The sequence below is a fragment of the Chanos chanos genome, chromosome 1 (genome assembly GCF_902362185.1).
Source record: "Chanos chanos chromosome 1, fChaCha1.1, whole genome shotgun sequence".
NCBI lineage: Eukaryota > Metazoa > Chordata > Actinopteri > Gonorynchiformes > Chanidae > Chanos > Chanos chanos.
The window spans coordinates 40,129,855-40,148,069 of NC_044495.1; the positions used below are offsets into that span (position 1 = coordinate 40,129,855).

The 18,215-nt window shown below is 42.8% G+C and overlaps 2 protein-coding genes across 2 annotated transcripts; one reads left to right on the forward strand and one right to left on the reverse strand.

The window, feature by feature from the left end:
* Positions 1-3,591: 3,591 nt before the first annotated feature.
* Positions 3,592-11,905, reverse strand: poc1b (POC1 centriolar protein B). Its single transcript, XM_030789902.1, has 12 exons — positions 11,891-11,905; positions 11,438-11,522; positions 11,184-11,355; positions 10,905-11,084; positions 10,552-10,659; positions 10,123-10,238; positions 8,087-8,220; positions 7,804-7,872; positions 7,547-7,699; positions 7,398-7,448; positions 4,088-4,245; positions 3,592-3,769 (listed from the first exon to the last, which is right to left on the reverse strand). The coding sequence occupies exons 1-12, from the start codon at positions 11,903-11,905 to the stop codon at positions 3,592-3,594; spliced, it is 1,419 nt and encodes a 472-aa protein (XP_030645762.1).
* A 971-nt stretch (positions 11,906-12,876) lies between these two features.
* cep41 (centrosomal protein 41) lies at positions 12,877-17,969 on the forward strand. Its single transcript, XM_030788407.1, has 11 exons — positions 12,877-12,909; positions 13,574-13,637; positions 13,824-13,871; positions 15,210-15,271; positions 15,443-15,509; positions 15,671-15,821; positions 16,209-16,378; positions 16,639-16,706; positions 16,850-16,964; positions 17,278-17,493; positions 17,842-17,969. Exons 1-11 carry the CDS (start codon positions 12,877-12,879, stop codon positions 17,967-17,969), a joined length of 1,122 nt encoding a protein of 373 aa, XP_030644267.1.
* The last annotated feature ends 246 nt before the right edge of the window (positions 17,970-18,215 follow it).

Below are 18,215 nucleotides of genomic sequence, written 5' to 3' on the forward strand. Positions count from 1 at the left end.
CTGCTTTTGCTCTGGAAAGAAATCCTGCTCGACTGTGAATTAGCTGTGGGAACTCGTTGTGTGTGCAGTGAACTAGATGCAGACTATGCATACATGGTCAGACAGAGAGAGAACTCTAAAGCTAAAAGCTGTTATTCTCACTACCCCTTTCACAAAGATCCTGACCATCAACTCACCCCCCCCCCCAATAAAATATTTAAGACTAAACACTAAACAACTAAGTCTTAAAGTCTACTTTAAGACCAAGCAACTTAGTAGAGTCTAATCCAATAAGAGATGTATATAAGACAACGTTTTAGTACAGCAGAGACAGAATACAGGGTAATACTGATCACTTGGGTAAAAGTACAACAGCAGCTGTTAAGCTAGATGACAAAAATGTTTAAATACACAGTACAGAGACATGGTCCGACCGCAATAAACCAAAGGGAGGACAGGAACCAAAGCAAGTTCAAGGAAATGAAGAAAAAAAAAAAAACAACCCTTAATGAACAGTAACAGTAAATTCATTTTAAACCATAATTCCAGGGTTTGTGCTGGCCCAGATGTGTTTGTATGGAGGGGGAGCTGATAGGGAGGGAGTTGGACATGAGAAGCAGGATGGTTCTGGTCCAGCCTGCACGGGAACAGCGGAGCGGGGACTGGTGAGGAATCTTCTGACTGTTGGTTAAGTGTTCTTTAGCTAACCCCCTTGCTCCCCCCTCAGAGACACCAAAAAAAAACCACCCTCTCCCCCCTCCGCTAAAATGACTTCTTAACTTCATCTTTAAGGGAGCAGAGGGGTAGAAAAAAAAAGAGTGACTTGGGATAATATGTTTTTCAGAGGAGGTGGGGAGGGGGTGGGGGTGGGGGTGGGGTGTATGCCATCATTGGTGCGGGGTTAAGCTCACACGACCGGCTCAGGTCGTCAGAGAGGCGCCGAACGCCACTCGCTATACTCCACGACTGCTCTGGTGTTAAGATCGAGGTGGTCTGGGAGAAATGGAATGGTGGCAGGCAGCGGGCGTGGGACGTGTGCGTGTGGGTAGTTTGGAAGCTCAAAGGGTCATGGACATACTCGTCGTGCTTCACAGTGAGTCACACCCCCCCCCCCCCCCCCCCGACCCAAACCCCCTCCTCCGTCCCTCGGACCAGCTGACGCCAAATGGGCAACAGTGGTACAGTTGGGGAAGCGTCTGTGTGTTTTTGTGTGTGTGTGTGTGTGTGTGTATACAAGCACCATGGTGAAAAACACAGTCCATGGGGGGAAAAAAAAGAGGGGGTGGGAGAAAACAGAACATAAAAGAAGAGAGAGTGGAAGTGGCATTTGCTGCATAGTGACAGTTAATGATATTTAAAAAAAACAAAAAAACTAAAACAGTATTGAAACAGTATCAAACCCCAAATCGTTGAGCGCAGCAAATAGTTTATAGTAAGCCACTGGCAGAGATGGGATTCAAAAAGGCAAGAGGCAAGATGATGGAAGGAGATGAATGGTACAGTACAGAGAGAGAGAGAGAGAGAGAGAGAGAGAGAGAGAGAGAGAGAGAGAGAGAGAGAGAGAGAGAGAGAGGGGAGAGATAAGAGACTCTGTGCTGGCATTGGAACAGAAATGAATGACTTCCTAACAGGTGGGCCGGGGGGGCGGCTTAGCCCCTGACCCAGCCTGGTGTTGGATTTCAGCTGCACCTCCGGAGCCCATGACCTTCCACAATCGTGCCTCAGAGGAAGTGGATCTGCTTTCCAAAGCCAATTTCAAACGAAAAAAAAAAAAAAAAAATCCCTCACGCCCACACCACACAACTACTCAAAAGAGTGAATTTCATCATTCCATTTCAGACAGATTCCCCCTAAACTCATTATACGCCTACACATAATGATCTTTACACATTTGCTTTGCTTTTAAGTGCGACTCAAACAACAGGAAACTGACTGACTGGAGACGAGCTGAGGTGAAGCATTTTGTTCCTCTCCCTCCCCCTCTCTCTCTCTCTCACACACACACACACACACACACACCCCATCAGTTCAAAGCTGAAATGATTACCTTCTCTTCACTGGTGGATCCATGTTTTTGTTAGCTCTGCCTACACGGTTCACTGGGGCACATTCAGCCTGCCTCGTTCATGAGGCACTAAAAATAACAAATGCAGATAAGTGGAACTGAGAGGATGGGGTTGAAGGAGAGAGAGAGAGAGAGAGAGAAAAAAACAGGAGCCCAGGAAGGGAGCGAATCTTCCATAAATCACGGCGGGGAGAGGTAGGCACAAACAGACCTCAGAGGTGATACGTGATGCGATGCCACTTCCGTTCGAGCCAAGAGGTCAGCTAACATTGACCCTGTGTTATTTACAGAGAATGCTGTGCACAGAGGAGAGGCAGCACCATGTATGTCAAGAGAGAGTGTTCACACGGCAAGGTGTCACGGGTAGAACCGCACGGCTGGCGAACAGAGCCGCGTTTGGCGACACATTTCGTCCCTTCTACCGAGAGAACAATTTCACAGCAATGCACCTCGGCTGTTTTTGAGCACGTTCTAAACTGGCACTCCAACTTTATTTGCAATTTGAAAAAAACAAAACAAAAACCCAAACTGTTTTTGGGTTGTATCAAATATAAATAACTCTTAGAGAGGGAATTATGTGGGCAAAAAATATAAAAATAAAAATATTTTGTTCTGTTTGAATATCTGAATGATCATAATACCCAAAAAGGCAACTTTTTTTTGCTTTCATTGTTCAGAGGCATCTAAAAAAACAAAAAAAAGACATTTAGACCATTCCAGTGAAAAACCGCGTCGTGATCATACGCCTACACAAGCTCACGAAAAACATTTTTTTTGGCCCATTAGGAACGTCACTGCAATTGTTATGGAGAGAATGCCCATGGCAACATTACTGGTTTTGAGATTTTGTTAGAGGTTGTCTGATTCCAAAATAGCTACTGGGAAGTATCTCTGGCACATCTACTGCCCAATTCCCTCAACATCATATGGGCTAACTTAAAAAAAAAAAAAAAAAGACAAAAAAACCAGTCTGTAAACAGAGTTTTGCCTCTGCTTTCTAATTAAGTGCTATTTTCGACCAAGGAAGCAGATGTTTACACTTTTCATCTGATCAATACCACACGGCAGTATAAACAAATACCCACAGGACTTGGTATTGAACAGTCCTAGGGCTGGAGGGTTTGATGTGAAAGATCTGGAGAAGTGGAAATGAAAGATCTGAACATAGATGTGGAATAGCACATCTCGGTGACAGAGGATCACCGAAACCTTTGGCAGAGCAATGCGTTCGCTCTGTTCTCACACCTACCTTCCGCAGTGAAAACACAGCTCACAGAAGCAAAACGCCTCAAATTATTATCACCTTACACTCTCCTACGTTTTCACATTTCTCCTGTTAACTAAAATCTTTAATACTTTTACAAAGCAAGAGGATATTCCACCTCAAAACAAAAATAACATCTGAAGAGAGAGTCAAACGGAAAAACTAAACAGAGACAGAGAGAGAGAGAGAGAGAGAGAGACACGAGCTCATCCTTTGCTTTTAAAGTGTCCTTGGTACCTGTAATAGGCACGGCAGGCTATTTTTAGACCATGTCCACTAACTGTCAGTATATTTTCAGCTGTGCCTCTCTCCAGGCCACTGCATACCCTTGAGAGCGCTCCACAAGAGGAGCAGGAGGAGGAGGGGAGTTTGGCTGGAGGATGACAGAACCCAGATCTCTGCCTGACCTCTGATAAAGGCCCCACACAGCAGCACTGCCACTGGTGTAACAGCTCTCAGGCCTGCCAGTTAGTCCAGGAGAGGGCTGGGAGTCCAGGATTCTTCCACTGTTAATGCTGGGAGTTGTGTGTCTGACTCTAGGCTCTTTGATCACGATGTGTAAAAGTAACACTAAAGTAATGAAACGAAATAAAAGATGGAGGTGGAAAGGGGAAATGAGTGAAAGGAAAGTGACCACAACAAAAACAAGGAGGAAAAACAAAAATGAAAGAGAGACAAAACGACAGAGGGACAGAGAGAGAGAGACAGAGAGAGACACAGGGAGCGAGAGTTAGGTAGAGCCCGGTTGAAGGTATAATGAATAAGAGATGAACCCAGACTCGAGTAACTCTTGTGTAACTCTGGTGACAGCGCTGATGCTGGCGTGTCTGTGGGAGGGGGGCAAACTGACGCGGGAAGAATCCCTGGGACAATACAGAGAACACACCAGGTCGTGATGGCCCTTCCGTTTCAGCTCGGCTGTCTTGTCTAGCTGCCACTATCACAATAAGTGATATCACATGAAAGCCCAGGTCCTGTTCACACACCACGGCAACGACTACTACGACGACCAAGATGCAGTCACACTTTCAGATGTTTCCTTTGCGTTTCTGCTGAGGTGTCATTCAGCCACATCATATTCAATTACATTATACAGAGCTACTGTTAACAGTGCCACACACTCACAGGAAATTCATCAGACAATAATTTTTTTTATTACTTCAAAAAGTTCACACCCATTACAAGGACAAATGTTGGTTTCCATTTACCATAATGGAATATAACTTAAATGGTATTTTGTTTTGTGTATATGTTTGTCTTTGTTTTGTGATAGAGTAATAAGGTGAATCACTCTCTCTCCCTACAAGGCTCTCTTTCTCAAAGCCCCCCCCCCCCCCCCCCCCCCACGGAAAGTGAACCTTCCCCAGGGCTGCCCTATCTTTAGCCGTTTCCTTCCGTAACATCCTGTCTATCGAGAGCTGCACAGCACTTAAACCTGGCATCCATACCTCGCAGTCATTCGATATCCTGACGCTTACGCCACAGGACGAGACTGCCTGCTTCCTATCCCTGAAACCCACACACGCTATCCCAGGCTAAAACAGCCCAGGTACACACTCGCCCCCACAACCTAATACGCGACAACCGACGCCGAAACAGAGTCGTGTCTGAACTTGAAACTAAACAGCTTTTTTTTAAATATACACATTACACTGCTTTCTCTCTCTTTCTCTTTCAATTTGTCCATCAGCGCCAAAACTTGTCACATTAACACTTATCATCAAATGATCAATATTTTTTCATGAAATACAGTTACTACTGTATACATTCTTAAAACTGACAGTGCTTAGAAGCAAAGTTGAATGTAACTCATTATCTGACATTATCTGTTATTTACAATATAAAGGCTGCTCAGCGTTGGATAAACATATAAAGTACATTATTGCTTTGTTTCAGATGTTGTTCACAACAGGGACAGTTGTGTTGGGAGATCTGAGTCATGTGGAGCTGAACACACTCTGCTTTTGTCAATGGACTTGAGAGTGTTCAGTACTGGCATGCTCTTCCTTGTCACTCACTCACAGCAAGTCCTGCTAATGCCACTAGCACACAAAAGCCTTCAATGAGTAATGCACCAGAGAGAGAGAGAGAGAGAGAGAGAGAGAGAGAGAGAGAGAGAGAGAGAGAGAGAGAGAGAGAGAGAGAGAGAGAGAGAGAGAGAGAGAGAGAGAGAGAGAGAGAGAGAGAGAGAGAGGAAAGGAGAGAATGGAAAGGCCAGGGAAAAGTACGGAGTTCCTGTATCACTGAAACTAAGACGCATGCAAGAGGAGATTCACGACAGGAGAAGTGCTGACGGGAGACATCAAACATGAAGACGCCTTTGGCAATACTTCAGCCCCCCCTCCGCCCCCGTTCTCAGAGGGAGGAAACACTGACTGTAGGGGAGACAAGCAGGCCAGATATCTGAGGGTTTCCAAGTGATGAACTCTGACAGGTCCAGTCCAGGAGGGCTAGCCTGAACCATTCTGGCCTCTCCTCTACTCTCTGTCGTGTTGAGCTGTGAGTGTGTAAGTGCTGCATGCACTCTGTGTGTGTGGGAGTGTGTGTGTGTGTGTGTGTCACACTGCACTGTATGGTGAGAACAGAAGGGGCAGGAGAGAGACAGAGGGACAGAAAAATGAAATTATGATGAAGAGGGAACTATTATTAGGGTATGGCTCCAACGTTTAACTGACATTCCAAGACCTGGGGTGGGGAGACATTCTTGCATTGATTCCTTGTTGAGGTCAGGGCATTAACAGCTCGAAGGTGGAAATGGTTACCAGTGAGTCTTGTCTGGAGATGCTCGGTCACTGCTCGGTTTACAGCACATGGCTATATCTGTGTGTGTGCGTGTGTGTGTGTGTGTGTGTGTGTGTGTGCCTGCACTGCTGGGCTGCATTCATGCTTGGGCAATTCCAGAGACAGAGAAAGAGAGGCCAGGCCAAGGGAAGCACAGAGAGGGAGACAAAGAATGAGAGAGAGACATATATTTTCACCAGCCATACACACACAGCACACTGTAGGAGTTTCACATGATCTCCACAGTAGTGCTATGGCATACAGCAGACTAAACACTGTGCAGTATTCAGGTGTCACATAAACCACGCAACTGAGCATGCTCAGTCCGGGCTTCTGCAAGAGCATCCTTTTCACAACTTCTTCTGAATCTATTCACGCTACGGATCTAGGGGAGCTCTGCACACAAGCTGAAGTATGAGTCATCACTCCCTTACTGTAGATGAAAGTTAGTTTCAGACAATTAATTAGCAGTCAAGAAGATTATTGTTTAAATGATGGAAAGCTGGCTCGTGGGACGTCATACATTGTTAAAGGCACCTCTTCACGAATGAATAGACAAGAGGAATCAGAGCAGGTCATCTTTTGTGGCCTCTCTGCAGCCTTGAAGTAAAACCCTGAATCCAGAATCTGGCCTACAGTGCCACCTAGTGGCTGCAGACACTGCTGCATGTAAATGTGAGTCATAGCAGGAACACTGGTTACTTCAGTCATCATCTCTGTGTCTGTGCATCAGTAGGTTCAACTAAAGCATCATTTTAACTGAGTAAACTACACCAGTATAAATATAGAGATTTAATGACAGATCAAAATCCATTCTTATTAGAAATTTGTTATAAGCACCTGTATATACGCTTATGTGTGGATGTGAACTAGAGGAAATCCCACTGGCAAAACAAGGAATATTGTTAATGCTGAATATGAATAAAAAAGAAAATTAACAGTTAATGTCTGCCACATTATCTGGTACATATGTAATGTTCCATACAAGGTCATTGCATGATATTTAAAAAAAAAAAAAACGATTAAAATTTAAATTAATCATACCCATCTAGGCTGAACTATATACACACACAACACGTGAGGTAATTAATCTACGAGCTCATGTTGTTTTTATATGTCCACTGTACAGACCTTCTTCTGTAACATCGGCTTACATTTTGCTTTTTTCTAATGGTTGTTTTCACAGTTTGGAAGAAGAAACCCCTTGGGAAAACAGTGCTTTCTGTCTGTTGGGAACTAAATGGTACAATGTAGTTTGAACATTAAGCAAATTGGTCTTACTAGAGTAGAAAAGAGAGGTTGTCCAACTTCCACCACGCGGGGTTCAGGAGACTGCGTGTCCGCAACAGTGGGATTAATCTGAGGAGGGAAAGAGAAGAAAACGAGCAAACAGGAACTTATTAAAATTTTTATAATTGCTACGGAAACCAGACAGGTTTCATTGTGTGGCCCCTGACCTCTACGGCGCCGTTCTGGGATGAGTGAAGGTGAGGGGTCCGCGGGTAAATGTCAGTCAGGTGTGGGGGAGGGTCCGGACTGACCCGCTGACGGTGCCTGCTCAGAACCTCTCTGAAGTTCATTGAGTCAAAGTTGGTCTTCCACATCAGAACCTGTAAAAATAAAGAATCCAATCCAACCCCCTCAGGGTTAAAAAGACAGTCTTTCCTGTGTTTATGCAAACACTGAAATGTAAATGACTGTTATGCTACACTACCTGAGAATCTGAACCAGCAGAGGCGAAAAGATCCCCTCCACGAGAAAATACTACAGCAAGGACTGGACCCTGAGTGAAAAGAATACAAATTTACACACATATTTAATATAATGTTCAATATAAAACCAGGGTCATTGTACGTGTCTATCACTGCCAAATAATAATCCACAGAATCTATAAAAGAAATCTGCAGATAATTCGAAAAAAAGTGCAAGGACAATCTCACACAACTGTTAACTGAGCCTTAGACCACACACACAAAAAAAAAAACCAGGAGCACCACCTTGTGGCCATGGAGAGTATAGATCAACCTTCCCTCCAGCAGGTCCAGGATTTTTACAGTGCTGTCGCTGGAGCCACTGATCAGGTAGTTGCCAGATGGGTGAAAGGAAAAGCAGTTGACGGCTGCACTGTGAACTGAAACACGAGAATGACAATGACAAGCCTGAACGCCAACAACTTTACATCATAACAGACATCTCCAGATAAGTCTCACTGGTAACCATTTCCACCTTCGAGCTGTTAGAGCCCTGACCTCAACAAGGAATCAATGCAAGAATGTCTCCCCACCCCAGGTCTTGGAATGTGAGACTTCAGTCAACGATAAACTTTTTAAAGAAACATGATAGCCCCTATCTATGTGGGAAATCTAGATCACCTGAAAGTTCTGTCAGTAACTGCATGCAGATATATAGGTAACTGACCAAAAAAAAAGGAAACACTATAAACTGACATAATAGAATGCCGCGTCACTATTAGCATTGACAAACATTCTACAAGTGTTCAGAACCTCCGCTGATCGTCACGATGCCATTCATCCACAATGCATTCCATTATCTAGTGTTTTGTAGAAAAGCTGTCTTAGGTGCAACAATATAACAAGTACCCAGTTGGGTTAAGATCTGGTAACCAAGACAACCATAGAATTCGCTTACTTGTTTTCTTGGCTCATGAAATCATTCAGCGACCACTCCTGGACAGAACGATGACTCACAGTGTCTCTGTAAATGTTTCGGTTTACCTTAAGCTAAGTTCTTTACTTGTTACACACACACTAGGAACAGTGAACAGTGAAATTCAACCTCTGCATTTGACCCATCCTAAACATACACATTCGGAGCAGTGAGCACACACAAACTAGGAGCAAGAGCATTGGGCAGCCAATGCTGGACAGTGCCCAGGGAGCAACTGGGGGTTAAGAGCCTTGCTCAAGTGCTGAGGGAGGGGAAAGCACTGTTCATTCACTCCCCTCGCCCACATTTTTCCTGCCAGTCTAGGAAAATTGAACCAGCGACCTCTTGGTCACAAGCCTGCTTCTCTAACCTTTAGGCTACAGCTGCACCATGCCAGGAAAATGTACCAAACACCATAACAGAGCTGCTGGATTCATTCACTGTGGGAAACAAGCACTGATGGCAGTAGGTGTCTTTAGCTGTGCACCACACTCTCAAACAAGTTATGCACTTATTAACAACAGGGTGAAAGATGACTTATACTTACACACTGCTACACATTACTCACAAGAATACATGTTAGAGAATAACAAGGTGCTTATGCACTGCAACTCAAATATAACCCTACGCGTCTGAAAAGGTCTCCATAGACTGTTTTTAAAGAAACTGTACACTCATGTTTTATATTTATACTTACAGTTATGGGGATGAGTAGTTCATCTGTTTTACTTTGCATCTTAAAACCATACATACACATCATGGCTGGCCACAGTTGAGCCTATCTGACCTGATGTCTTTCCCTCAAACTCCCATACCAGCTTAAACCTAGTCACTTTATCCTTTAAAGCACAAATGTACGACAATCACTCCTCTTTCAAAGTCACTGAAGTCTCCTCCTGTAGCCAGGGTAACCAAAATGGGCACCTAGACACGTTCAGGCACATATACACACAAACCTGAGCATGGTGGGACAATGACTGAGAAACCACACTCGTGAAAACGCTAGCTTTTAGCATGCATGAACTGAAGTGCTTCCTTTAGTTTCAGTTATCTACAAACCAGGAAGGGCACGTCTGACCGGAGAACAACAATATCACACACTGAGAAATAATGAAGCTCCAGATATGATATAAACTATGTTTTTACCCGCTAATCCTGCCGTATCCGTTTTAATACAACGCCAGTCATCCTCTTCCATGTCAGTCATGAATGAAGATAGACAAGTTGCATGTTAAAGGTCCAAAAAACCTTTGCAATGACGACCTCACAGATTAATTCATTTAAAATAAGCCAGTGCCTCCATAAACACGTCATAACTCAGCTGTGACAAAGTACTCCATTCCACACTTGACAAAAGATGACTTACCTTGATAATGCTGTATTAGCTTGTTTGTGCGAATATCCCATATTTTTAATGTATTATCTGCTCCTGAGGAGGCAATGCACGTGCCACTGGAATTGAAGTCGACAAACGTTGCCGATCTGAATATTGAGATAAACAAATGAGATGAAGTCAAATTTTCATAACCAAAAGTAACATGTGGTTAAGCTTTTCTCTGATTGACCCTCAACAAACACTTGTAAATTGTAACTAAATCGAGGAGTCCATTTTAAGGATAGGGAAAGGTCACAAATGCAGGGATCAAGAGATATGTGAGTAAATGAATTATAAGTCAAATGTTAACTATTCAAGGGAAGTTTTAAGATCTGCTTTAAAGCCATGTCCATGAACAGTGATCGTCCCTAACTCTGTGCGACCTCTGGCCTTTATAATAAGACAGATGGGGTTCCTTACCCTCCATAATCAGTGAAAGTATTGATGCACTGCCGTGTAGAGGTGTCCCAGAGCCGAACCGTCCGGTCGTCGCCACAGGAAGCAATGAGACGCCCATCTGGTGAGAACCTGAAAAGCGAAGACAATGAAAGGTGATTTCAGGCACAGTAAATGCAAAGCTAATCTTAATGATTTATGCTGTGCTTTCAATTCCCATATGGAGAAAAACAATAGTCTGTCATCCCACACTGGAAGTAATACACAGGATATGGGTTATAATGCATAACAGTAATATTTGTCCCATTTTCATCATTTAGTTCTATTATTATGACTCAAACTGGTTTTGCTTCTGTAAATATAAGAGGGCCTTGTACCTTGCACAGCGGACCCAGTTAGTGTGCTGGTTGAGGGAAAAGATGAACCGCTGCCGGTGGACGCTCCACACCTTCACAGATTTGTCGTCCGAGGCGGTGACCAACCTTTGCCCGTCGTGAGAGAAGCCTACACTTCGAACCGTGGCTGTGTGTGCTTTAAAGACAGTTGATTCTCCTTTGCTGTGTACCAAAAAAAATTTGAATTCTGCTTTATTAGAGCATCAGATAATGTGAAAAACAATCAAGATATGGTAAAACTTGGAGGGTCGTGTCACTCACATGCTGGGTGTCCACAAGCGAACTGTCTTATCCCTGGACGAAGAGGCCACGAGATCACCATCTGGGGAAAACTGGACTCCAGTAATGATATCTTTGTGCCCAACATACCTGAAAGATCTGGCCTTTGGATTAAGGTTCCAGACCATCAAAGTCCTGTCTGCAGACCCTGTGGCTGAAGAGCAGTGTACAGATTAAATAGTGAACAGGGAGGCAGCTCTAGAGCTGACTGGATGAAGGGTACTGGCCATACATACCCAGCTGCTTATTGTTAGGACTGAAGTCTGCACATATGACCGCATCCTTATGACCTTTGAAATGCCGCTCAAGAGTGGGATCCTCCTGTCAAGACAACATTGTCTGTTTGCGCATTGCATTCATACAGCCATTCCGTAAGTCCATTATCAATCACTTGAAAACTTATAGAATAGATGTTACTTGGTTTAAGCACCAGAAAACATTGACTGCAGACAAAGTTCGAGTTTTCAGTGATCTAACAGACATATAGTGTAACCAAAAACGTCTCATGCCAAAACATTTTAAGTGACCCGCATAAGCTTGACTTTTATAAGCCAGGTAAAATGAGTTAGAGCACTTAGATCGTGTTAACATACAAAACGGTGACAGTGGCAAATGCTCTTGATTTGAACCAAAAGCTCGCCCACTTCCGCGAAAACAGACGTTGCTCCTTAACACTGCTATACACTTACCAAAACAGATGCCATAGACTTTATCTTGCTAGCGCCCTCGGTACACGCTGCATTTGCGAAGATTTTAGACTATTTCCAGGAGGTAAATCAGAAATGGTTAACTGAGGGAGTCATGATAACAGTCTTCGGGCACACACCCAACTGCATTCGTTTAAGAATGTCTCTCATGTCAAACAAGGCGCGTTTCAGTGGAGACCACACTAGTCGAATTCCGAAATGTTGATTCGACGAGAGCAGAACGCAAAATTCGCTAGATGTCGGAGTTTGCAGACTATTAAACTGAGCAAATGACTTGTTTCAGTGCAGCAAAGTTAGTTGCTAGGTTAACTACCTACGTCAGTGGAAAGCTGAAATCAGCTTAACTAAATACAGGACGAATCAAAGGCATGTATCGCCGTACCAGCTCCTCTGCCAGTCTGAAGGAACAACCATTCGTCAATCTGTTAGATACAACGGCTGTCAAAAATGTGGCCAGATAGTTGCTGTTTTGTGGCAGTTAATGCTGTACCAGCTGCTTATATAGCGAAACGCCTAATTGTTGCCCAAACCCAGCTGCCGTTATGTACTTAACAAGTAGGCGTCTTCTCCATATTTATTTGATCGGGTGAGTGAAATCACTAGCATGCCAGTGTCGCGCAGAAGCAACAGAAAAAAAGATAGCTATCTGGACATGTTTTCATGCTTGTCAGTTAGATTTTGCACATACTGCATGTAACGCCCAGCACCTGGGGTAGAACCAAGCAACAGGTAGCTGGGTCCAGTGCAAGCATTCGGGAGGAGCTTACCTTTGACGGGTGCTTAGCAACTCTTCTAAACACTAGAACAGTTGGCGTCAACAATTGACATCCTAAAAACAGTTCCATTGATTGGAAGTGCAGGGGGCATGCTGTCCATTGGACCAATCAGAGAGCAAGTTATTCAAAAAAGCACGAAGCTGAGTTTTGATTTTGGAAGCTAACGGTAGCTACAGTATTCCGTGGGGTAAGATGTCGGCGAAGCGAAGTATTGGGGATACAGAGGTGAATATTGTGTGTTAGTTACTACTTCCTATCTGTATTTACGTGTGCCTACGTTTGATTTTAGGTCGGCCTTTAAAATACCTGACGATGCCATGACGTCTCATTCACACTTAATCATACATTTATAATGTTAGCTACGTTACATCACTCCTGTCCTATTAGCCTGATTGCTACTGCATTAAACACTATTAGCTGTGAAGTTTGCTTATTGCAACCTTCTGCTGGCCATAATGATTAGCAGGTACTGTAGAGTTCAGATTAATTTAAAATTAGTTGTATTTGGTTGCTGCTTAGAAACGGCTGCATTAGAACCTGGTATCTTTTCATCTGCATTCTTAAGACAACACACAGACTAATTTATTTAACGTAATTTTAATCTTATGCGACATTAAATCAAGCTACCGACATATCGAAAACTGGACATTGCGCAAAAGCTGTTTATAGAGACTTGGCTTCACAAGACACCTACAAGTCCCTGATAAGGACGTGCTGGAATGACGCTTAGAGACAAGCTTCCGCTGCACTATATCCGAGATAGCCCAGATATCCGGGGATGGCAGTATGAAGCCGGCGCACGTGACCATATATTCTCGTTAGATGTGAACATCTGTATTTTCCAGTAATCAACAAAGTGTCTACTTTGTGATGTTCTCCTCTTTTACAGTATTTAAAAAAGAAAATTCCACAGAACCCCAAGTACCAACATGTGAAATCACGGCTAGATACAGGTAAAATAAATAGATGAATTACACAAATAGAATAAAACAAAAACAGCTACATGCATGTTCTGTTGATGCGTTTCGACTTCTGTGTAAAGAGTGATGTCTTCAGCTCCTAGCTATGTTTTTTGACGTTTCCTTTTTATTATATAGGCATATTCATTAATAAAAATTGTGTGTGTGTTTTTTTTATAGGCTGTAGCCTTACAAAACACCTGGCGAGACTGGAGGAGATTCAGAGAAGTAAGTTGATCAGCTTTTGGTTTGTCACTTGTATATCTCTCCTTTTTTTTTTCTTTAGGATTATTAAAACAGTCTGGGATTGTGTTACATCTGCGTTTGCACAAAGCACATGTCCCTACTTTGCAAGGCAGAGAGGCTAGAAGCAAAGATGTTCGCATGCTCTTTTCCTTTTTTGTGTTCTCTCTCTCTCTCCTTTGAAACCAAATAAAGCAAATTAATTTCATAAAAAAAACACTGCTCTTAAATAAACCCATTGTTACTGTGTCAATAATTGAGGGAGAAGGATTGAAGGACAGCCTGTAAAGGCTCTCTCATTTTAAAGGATCCTTCTTTAGGACAGTGAATGAAAATGCATTCTTTTATTCTCCATAGTGACTAACCAGGTTTATTCAGTGGGAAATATAAGAGCACATTTGTAACAGGTCAATGCACAGTGCTGAGGAGAAAAAGCAGTCACCTTTCTTTCCCTGAAGAAAAGCAGTAGGTGCTGGAAAGTGCTTTGTACCAAGAGAATGTTCAGGAGGATCTCATTTGGCCAGGTTTTTTTTCCTGTCCTGAAGATGATGTTGAAAAAGTGCACTTGTGTTTAAGTAAATTACACTTTTCCCCACAACTGCAGCTTATTTTTTCTCTTTTAGTTTGGATTTTTTTTTTTTTTTTTTGGTAAACAGGAGACGCCCTGTCCTGCTGATCTTTTTCAGACCAGATAACCTGCCTTTCTGCAGAGAATGGTTACTTTGTCCATATCAACCGTCTTGTTTCTGGTTGTTTCTGATTTCTCAGGGATAAGCAACACAGATTCTCTCTTGTTGAATGAACTGAGAAAGGTGATTATATTGTTGATTACAGTAATTCCTCTGTCAGGCTTTTTTCCGGGAGGTATTAAACTACTTAACCCCAGATCGGCAATGTCAGCTTGCTCCTGGTCACATTCAGTAAGATGTTGAGGCAGGACTTTGGAATACGTGCCTGCCTTTAAAAGGGGATGGAGGGAATTTTTCATCTCAAACAAGCCGCAGCTGTTTATAGCTTCTAGTTGTGCTCACTATGGAGTCAGACACTGTGAAGCTGAATTTAAATAATATATTGATAGAGGAAGAAAATGTGAAAGGTGCAGAGGCCCAAGATCCAGGTGAGATTCAGCTTTGATAGCATAATCAGAAATTATGGGGTGTGTGTGTGTATGCATGTATATGTATGTGTGTGTGTGTGTGTGTCTGCTGATGAGTTGTGAAGTTAATGGCTTTACTTGACTGGCTTTTCCATACTGTATTTCAGTAGTCACTAAAGAAAATCTAAATATCACTAAATAAAACTGTACCTCGTTTCCTTCTCTAGATTATAGATATAGAAAGGATGAACTTTTTAAACGACTTAAAGTAACAACGTTTGCACAGCTGGTAAGTGGAGAGAAAATTAACTCAAATTCTTATTTTATAAAAACAAACAAACAGTTTCTAATTCCTTTTTATATCTATGTGAATGAATGAATGATTTAGAAAAAGCATCAGGATCTGCACTACCAAAGCTTACTTTTTTTCTTTGTGTACATTCTTTTTTTCTTTTTCCAGATCATACAGGTGGCCACGGTATCAGAACTGAATGAAAATATTATTACTGAAGTACCCAGGAATGAAGGTAGCTTCAAGTCCTAGACTGTCTCAAGCTTGTTTTGCATAAATATACTGTCATTTTGTAAATATTTGATATCTCTATTCTTCATGTGAAGAGGTGGTAGAAATTCTCATGTCAGTTTTTTTTTTGTAAACTGTGCATGCATTGTGTCTCTTTTTTCCCAGATGAAGATTCAGTGATATCTACTGCGACAGATGGTGATAATCAGTCAGATCACACCAACGGTTCTCCTCAACCCACTCCTGTCCCTGTGCACTTTATCGACAGCAACGACTCTGGGGATACAGGCTTCTCCCCGAGGTCTACACTTCAGAGGTAACACCTCAACACCTGCCTATCTCTCTCTCTTCCTCTCACACACACACACACAACCTGAGGAAAGCTGTAACCTGATCCCTCGCTGTATTCAGCCATTAAATCTCTCTGTACACCTGAGCACCCGTTCCATCCTCGAACAGTTCCAACATTGTCCACACACAATGAGCTCACACTGAAAAGGGGCCTTTTTCCCATGATCCTGAGCTCCCTTTAACGACTGGCTCTAAGAGACTGCAGCTCTGCTCTGGACCTCAGGGGCTTGTCATGGCAGGATATTAATGACATTCTGTTGTGACAGAGGCTCACACACACACACACACACACATGCAGAGAGCTGCTTAGGCAGCTCCAGTGAAGAGATGAGAGAATTTCCTGTTTCCACAGTGTGATTAGTGGCGTGGGAGAGCTGGACCTGGATAAAAATGGCCAGAAGACAGCGAACCCCACACCTGAGTCGACTCCCAGTGCCACAGAGTCCCCTTACCCGGACTGTCCCTACCTTCTGCTGGACGTCCGCGACAGGGACGAGTATGATAAATGCCATATTATTAGCGGTAGGATAACAATTTTTTTTTTTCAATAAAAATTGAGCTATTTTTGTTGCTGTTATACTTTTATTATTTCATTTCCCTATAAGGAAAGACATAAACATCCACTCTCTTAAATAACCTTGCAAACCATGCTAACAGCTTTTTTTGAGATGAAATTCATATGTTTTTTTATGTTAAGTACTATAAGCCTGCTTATCATTGATTTTAAATTATAACAAAATGGCTCCTGTTTTTTTGTTTGTTTGCTTTTGTGTTTTTCACAGCATACAGTTACCCAATTGCAATGCTCTCACGGACAATGAACCCCTACACCAAAGAAGTGCTGGACTATGTATCCTTCCATTCTTGAATGCATTTACCAACAAATGTAAACTAAAACTGCTCTCTCTGTAAACCTCATGTTGTTGTATGTGTTTGAATGTGCCTTGCAAATAACATTATATTTAACTAGGAAGCCCTTAACCCATGATCCAGAAAAATGCGTCTGGGAAAATCATCATTGTGTATGATGAGGATGAAAGGACGGCCAGTCAGGCAGCTACCACTATGTGTGAAAGAGGCTTTGAGAACCTCTTCATGCTCTCCGGAGGTGACTTTATGTCCCTGCGAATCTGGTCCAGTCTCAATCATCCATTCTCAATAGGCCATTCATTTCTATTATTTATTTACATCCTGCACATTTGCAGGCAAGATTAAGAAAATAATCTTAACAGTGACTTGAAAAGTTAAGGTAGAAATGTTCTTGTCTCATTTTGGAAGTATGATGCTCCACTATCTCAGTTTAATAAAAAAAAAATCCTGCTCTTTTTCCGTTTGCTTCCAGAGTATTTAAAAAATAAATAAATAAAGCCAAATTTGACATCCTGTGCTTTGTCTGTATATTCTCTCATGTTCTCTCCTAGGACTGAAGGTGATCGCCCAGAAGTTTCCAGAGGGAATGACAACAGGCTCCATTCCTGTGTCCTGCCTGCAGTCTCCCACAACGACAGGGGCTCGGAAACGTTCGGTTTCGCAGCCAGTGTCCCAGCCAGCAGAGAGGAAGTGGCGATTCACATCTGAAGACCTTAACAAAATCCAACACTACCTAGAGGAGATTCTCATACCAAGTGACTCCAACAGTGAGTGACTAAACTAAGTCCAAAAAACATATAGCATGCACAAACCAGACTCGAAATATGTTATTTTTAATTTTTTTGTAGTCAGTATCCTATGGTCATAATTTTTTCTCACTTCAGAATGCAAATGCCAGACTAATTTCATCCATTTAAATAGTATTTTGTTCCTGTAACTAATAGATAGCAACTAAATCAAATGAGCAACAAACATAGATGAATTACTTTTTAGCGACAGAGCTTTTTCTGCATAAATGTTTGCAGTGTTAGCGACCACAGATGCTTAAATGGTTCTGACCGTGTATGTGATTGCGTGAGCAATTCCAGCTGCAGTGCGTTTCTTTCGTGCAACAGGTCGACTCAGCCGAATGTCGACCGGCAGCATCCGCTCCAAAGCATCGAGCGCCCGCAGTAGCCGCAAGGGATCGTCGGTCGGGGGGTCAGAGAGCGCAAGGTCACAGAGCAGCAGACCCTGGAAATAAAACTCTATAGTCCTCACACCCCGTCCACCACACCCCCAGTAACACCCCTCTGCTCATCTGTGACGAGCTGCCATGGTCACCCACCCCCTCCACACTTTCACTTGACTGTTGCATCGGATTTGTGTCTTGAGAAATAAAGTTTTTTTTAAACCGCTGTTCATCATTCAGCAGTTATGTATTGCTTAGATGGAAGTCATTAAAAATCAGTTGCACTGTACTGTTGGTGCCGGTTTTATCATTAGCTGT